Genomic DNA, 5,757 nt, shown 5'->3' with positions numbered 1-5,757 from the left:
CCAGCAAACCTACAGCAGCCTACCTCACTAGCTCCCTCTCCATCCCTGTTCAGTATATGAATTGACCAGCAAACCCACTGCAGCCTACCTCACTAGCTCCCTCTCCATCCCTGTTCAGTATATGTATTGACCAGCAAACCTACAGCAGCCTACCTCACTAGCTCCCTCTCCATCCCTGTTCAGTATATGTATTGACCAGCAAACCTACAGCAGCCTACCTCACTAGCTCCCTCTCCATCCCTGTTCAGTATATGTATTGACCAGCAAACCCACTGCAGCCTACCTCACTAGCTCCCTTTCCATCCCTGTTCAGTATATGTATTGACCAGCAAACCTACAGCAGCCTACCTCACTAGCTCCCTCTCCATCCCTGTTCAGTATATGTATTGACCAGCAAACCCACTGCAGCCTACCTCACTAGCTCCCTCTCCATCCCTGTACCAAATACACAATAGGAAAAATAAAAAACAGGGAAAATAAGTACTTAGAACGACCAACTATTGTAGATAAACATTAAAGAAAAGGGTAAACACTGGACTGAACCCCCTAATTGTCAAACTAATAATACTGTACAACAATATAGAAGATACATGACTAGAGGTTATGCAATATGGGTGTATATCCACTGCATGCTTCTTAGATGTGTAATTGACATGAACAAGGAGCTATTGACATGAACAAGGAGCTATTGACATGAACAAGGAGCTATTGCAAATGTGAAATTATGAAAAAGGTATGTTACACCGCATGATTTTACAGTACACAAACAAGAGTGTGCAATATAGAAGGGTAGTCAGCGGACATTAGGTCACATGACCAAGGAACTATTGAAATTCTAAATGTTGAAAAATTCATGTAAAACCACGTGAGATGAAAATGGACAAACTAAAGGTTGTGCAATGTGTAGGGACACTGAGTGGACATTCTGAACCTTGTTTGAAGTCACATGACCAAGGAGCTATTGAAATTCAAACCCCCGAGCTGACAAATCTGTCGTTCTGACCCTGAACAGGCAGGTAACCCACTGTTCGTAGGCCGTCATTGAAAATAAGAATCTATTCTGAACTGACTTGCATGGTAAACCCCCAACCAGGGAAACGGATCCCAATCAAATGTGTTATTTATCTTATAACTTGTCCTTGTAGTAAAATGAAGCGCAAATTAAAACTACGGATCTCGGAGCATCATAGCACCATTAGGTGCAAAAACTCAACATACCCAGTTGCGGCACACTTTTTGGAAGTGAACCACCCGATTTCGTACTTACTTTATATCGGCATCGAACACGTCACCCTCCCTAGGAGAGGGGGTTGGGGGGGACCTCGACAATTTATTGTTAAAACGAGAGGCCGCCTGGACATTGATCTGAAGCCATTTTTGTGATTTTGCTATTCATTGCATATGTTTGTAGGCTGATGTAACAAAATTGTATCTATGATTCATGTTTTTGTATGTTCTATATATATCTGAAAATGAACCAACGATATCAAGCCACACCCGGTCATGATTACAGACATGTGTGTGTCCTTTGACACTATATAAACTAGTCACCTAAACGTGCTTGTCATTATACCCTGATGAAGACAGCTTGTCTGTCGAAACGTTGGTTATTAGGTTATTACATTATTGCATCTGAGCTACTAGAGTGTGCGGCTCCTCTTTTTCAGGACACCGGGGTTAACATCCCTGCTTTAAGTAATTGTGAAATCTATCCCGCTAACGGGATTGGCGCGTGAAGGGATCACTAAGAGGTTTTAACATCCCTGCTTTAAGTGGTAAGTGCCATGTTATCACAGTTAAATATCTTATTTGAACCCTAATACAAAAGAACAGTGTTCCCAATCACTGCCTTGCGACTTTGGGGTCCCTAAGGAAAGCATGCCTCCTACTGGCCCTCCTGTTATATCTCAGTGCCTTTGCAGGTGGTAGAGACTCCGTGATTGTATCTGGATGGAGCCATCTTTTCCAGACCCAACACAAAACACACCCAGACTAGACAACCTTAAACAAGGTGAGTTTGGTGAGCACCACCACTGCGTCGTTCCGGTCCATCTCTCTCAGCAGCCTGGCCAATTGTCCTACAGTCCAGTCTGGGTGCTTGGTGGTGACCCCCTCTAGCACGGCCCTCAGGGGGCTCTTGCTGTCCCTCATGGAGTAGGTGTAGGTAATCCAGGTGGCGGGGAAGGAGCAGCGAGATGCTAGGTGGCTGGTGTTCTTCACCCCAGGGATCTCTGGGTCCAGCAGGATCACAAGCTCCTCTAGAACATCCAGGTTGTCCAGAACCATCTGCAGTGGCGCAGACTGGAGGTCAGGACCTGGTGAGGCGAGGGGAAATATCACTAAGGGTGAGTTACGAGTCTGTCATGCTGACTTGTGTCAAACCAGAGCCAAATGTGTAAATCATGAGCTAATGGGCTGTTCCACTAAATGAGTCCCCTTTGGGTAGTTTAACTTGAAGGAGAAAAACCTGATTTCACCTCATTTTAACATTCTGTCATGAAGACCACACAGTCACCTTAATGAAAAACATGTTTTCCCATCTCAAGAGGTTCAATAAAATAATGACTATATTAAGTGGCTAATAAAGTAACAGGGATGACGATTTCATCTTAAATCAGCTATGAATCACCTTTGACAGAGGGAATGGAAGTTTGTGGGCAACAGGAAGGGGGAATTGAATGTAAGCTTCACAACGTAAATTGTTGAGTAACAGGGTTGACTTGTTATGCTCAACCCACTCAGTTTTCAACCTCAAAACACCAGAAAATGTACAAAAGAGTAGAACCAGCTCACCTGCTTTTACACTATCATTTGACTATTAAATGTTTAAAAGTCTTTTCAGTCTTCATTCATTTGAAAGACCTGATTTATGTAATTATCCATGTGGTCTATATTAAAGGGCACTTCATTTAATATAACATATGCTTTTAAAATTAAATATTGGTGCACATTTTCTACATAAAATATTAAAGAAACACAAAAGGGACCAATTTCATGGAACCACCGAAATGTCATGGGAGAGCGACGTGTTAAAACCTCAAGAGCCTTTTGGCAACTTATGGAAGAATAGTGATGTAGAGGTACTAGGTAATACCAATGAATAACAGACTGGTAGTAGCTCCATTAGTAATAGAACCATCAGTAATAGCACCTGATAACTCACTCAAAATGTCCTCTAGGTTCCTCGTCTCTGACTGTAGGAGAGCAACCTCTTCATTGACAGCTGCTGTTCCCCTACTACTCCATGACTGTTGGTTGGTATACAGGATATTGTCTGATGGGAGGCAGTTAAGGCTGACCTTAAAGCATGGCTTATTCTCCTTATCTGTGTCAAACCCATTCAAAAACAGGACAGGAAAAAAAGAGCTTTTTACACAGAGTAATGTAAGTGGAAGAGTTAAAGCGGTTTTAAGCAAACATGTCAAACCAGATGTTCTGTGTTAAGCATTGACAGTTTGACATTTTGCCTAATGCTCATCATTCTGCTCACCTCTGATGCAAAAGGCTCTTGATCTTCCCCTTCTCTTCTTAATATAGATGAATAAGAGAAATGCAAGTACAGAGAGAACCAAGATGAGGGTAAGCACTATCCCTGAAAGAACACAGAGGACCGTGGCAATGAGCAGTTCGACATGTTCAGCAGTATCCTAACAAAGCAGTTTAGTCATCTTTTTGAATGGTGAAGGACTGGTATTATCAAACTCAGTACCTTCTAATATTACTTCTAATATTGATCATATTTGTGGGTTGGGTTGTAACTTACATGCAGTCTTATGGTTGACGTCTGGTGGTCTGATGGTTTGAGCAGTGTGTTTGGCTGTGGTGGGATTTGATGTTGACATTTGGACCTTTAACGAAGTTGACTGTTGCACCTGTTGAGTCTAAAATGGATGTGAAGTCAACATATTAACTATGTCATTCCTAATTTAATAAGTTTGTTTTGTTCTCTTTTCCCTATTGGGAAGTCATTGACCAAAATTAAAAACATTTGTGAATAAATGGCCTCCCCAGGTCATTGTCTGTTGATGTAGTTTGAGTCTACAGAAGAATAACTGCCATGATAAGTTTGAAAGTGGACTTCAAGGTCTACCACGCAAACGCTCTTAACTAACCAGAATCATGAGCTTCATCATTATAGATTAAACTCACCGTAGTACCCAGGACTCCTTCCCGACAGCCTGTCTGGTCCCTAGATAAAGGGTTTACATTTAAACATGTTACTCAACCACCCAGAACCAGTTTTCGCATCCTTTGTTCCCTGTCAAGGTTTGAAGCTATCCCAGAATGAATTTGCGCTCACCTCGATCCGCAGCATTGCGTGTCTGTCGTGTTGTTGCATTCGGACACCTTTTGATCAGTTGGGAGGCAGCTAGAACAGGGTTGGCATTTCACGAAGCTCCCATTATTGAAGGTCTGGGCGGCACATTTCCGATATGGTATTTCCGACCTCCCCCCATCATCATGCATGCCACAGTTTGGACTAAATTCGTACCCTGGTCAAAAAATGTATGTTTGTTTGTAGACTACAAGTGTGTGCTGTGCACAGACAAACATCAAAACGTATCAACATCAAATAAAGATGATCTTTGCCGCATGTCGAGCTCACCTGGTTGGATCGGATGCTGTGGATGACATGGCACACATTTATTTATCGACTTATCCCAAAATGTATCCAAGTCATCAGAGCAATTATCAGAATAGTGGCCCATTTTGTCAAGAGAAGCCTGTGGCTCCCGAGTGGCGCAGCGGTCTGCACTGGGTCTCAGTGTTGGAGGCGTCCCCACAGACACCCTGGTTCACAACCGGCCGTGACTGGAGTCCCATAAGGCAGCGCACAATTGGTTTGTTTGTTTCAGTATTTGTAGACTGTCTGGAGGAAATGTCATACTACTTCTGGCCAGACAGGATCAGGGCTACATAAAGTAGGAGGTGTTTCGCTCGAACGGCTGTTTTCTCTGGTGGTATAGTTTCAGCGCGGAGACGCGAGAGGGCTCACTCTCGCCAAAATCTGTCTTGAATCAGCCCAATTCGAATAAAATACAGACTTAAGCTTGTTGCCTGCCTTCCCGCCTTTGGAACAAAGACTCACCATGTTAGAGCGGAAACATGAGCATCTCGTCGTTATATACTGAACTCTGGTTTCAGCCTCATGCAAATTGGAAAGGAAAGTTGGTGGGTGCACAGTGCACTGGCATGATGCTGGATTGCCCTAAAGTAAATTGATGTTACGTAAAAAATTATATCATTACTCCTTTAAAATACTTAACCGGAGAGCATGACATCATTAGCTTCTTTTTTGTTGCTGTGGATAGTTTCAAATCGGAAATGTGTTTAGGAAGCCCCGATTTGGGTAGTGCATGGGTGGCAGTAGGTCTAGCTGATTGAGTTGCAGCTGTCAGTGAAAAGCGTCTAAAACATGTGTGAACATAATGTGTCTTGAGTATAATGTAAAATGTTGCATCAAGAAGAAGGGGAGGGGGGTGTGGTGAAAATATGGTCCTGGTGGTCTCTCTCCAGGATACATGCATATGTAGGAAAGTGCCTATTTGGCAGTGTTACTTCTGATTGTCTTAACTCAATAGGTACACCACTAATACAGTGTATTTGGAAAGTATTCAGACCCCTGGACTTTTTTCACATTTGTTAGGTTACAGCCTTATTCTAAAATGGATTAAATATTTTTTTCCCCTCAATAATCTACACACAATACCCCATAATGAAAAAGCAAAAACAGGTTTAGAAATTTTAGCAAATGTC

The 5,757-nt window shown here is 42.6% G+C and overlaps 1 protein-coding gene across 1 annotated transcript; it reads right to left on the bottom strand.

Moving 5' to 3' along the window:
• Window positions 1-345: 345 nt before the first annotated feature.
• On the bottom strand, window positions 346-5,286 carry LOC123996915 (IGF-like family receptor 1). The gene is made up of 7 exons (XM_046300748.1): window positions 4,607-5,286; window positions 4,301-4,493; window positions 4,150-4,189; window positions 3,764-3,881; window positions 3,491-3,592; window positions 3,164-3,325; window positions 346-2,315 (listed from the first exon to the last, which is right to left on the bottom strand). Exons 1-7 carry the CDS (start codon window positions 4,707-4,709, stop codon window positions 1,993-1,995), a joined length of 1,041 nt encoding a protein of 346 aa, XP_046156704.1. The 5' UTR covers window positions 4,710-5,286; the 3' UTR covers window positions 346-1,992.
• Between the last annotated feature and the right edge of the window lie 471 nt (window positions 5,287-5,757).

Source organism: Oncorhynchus gorbuscha, linkage group LG15, assembly GCF_021184085.1.
Source record: "Oncorhynchus gorbuscha isolate QuinsamMale2020 ecotype Even-year linkage group LG15, OgorEven_v1.0, whole genome shotgun sequence".
NCBI lineage: Eukaryota > Metazoa > Chordata > Actinopteri > Salmoniformes > Salmonidae > Oncorhynchus > Oncorhynchus gorbuscha.
Note: the sequence above shows the minus strand (reverse complement) of the source record. Positions and strands in the feature narration are given on the sequence as shown.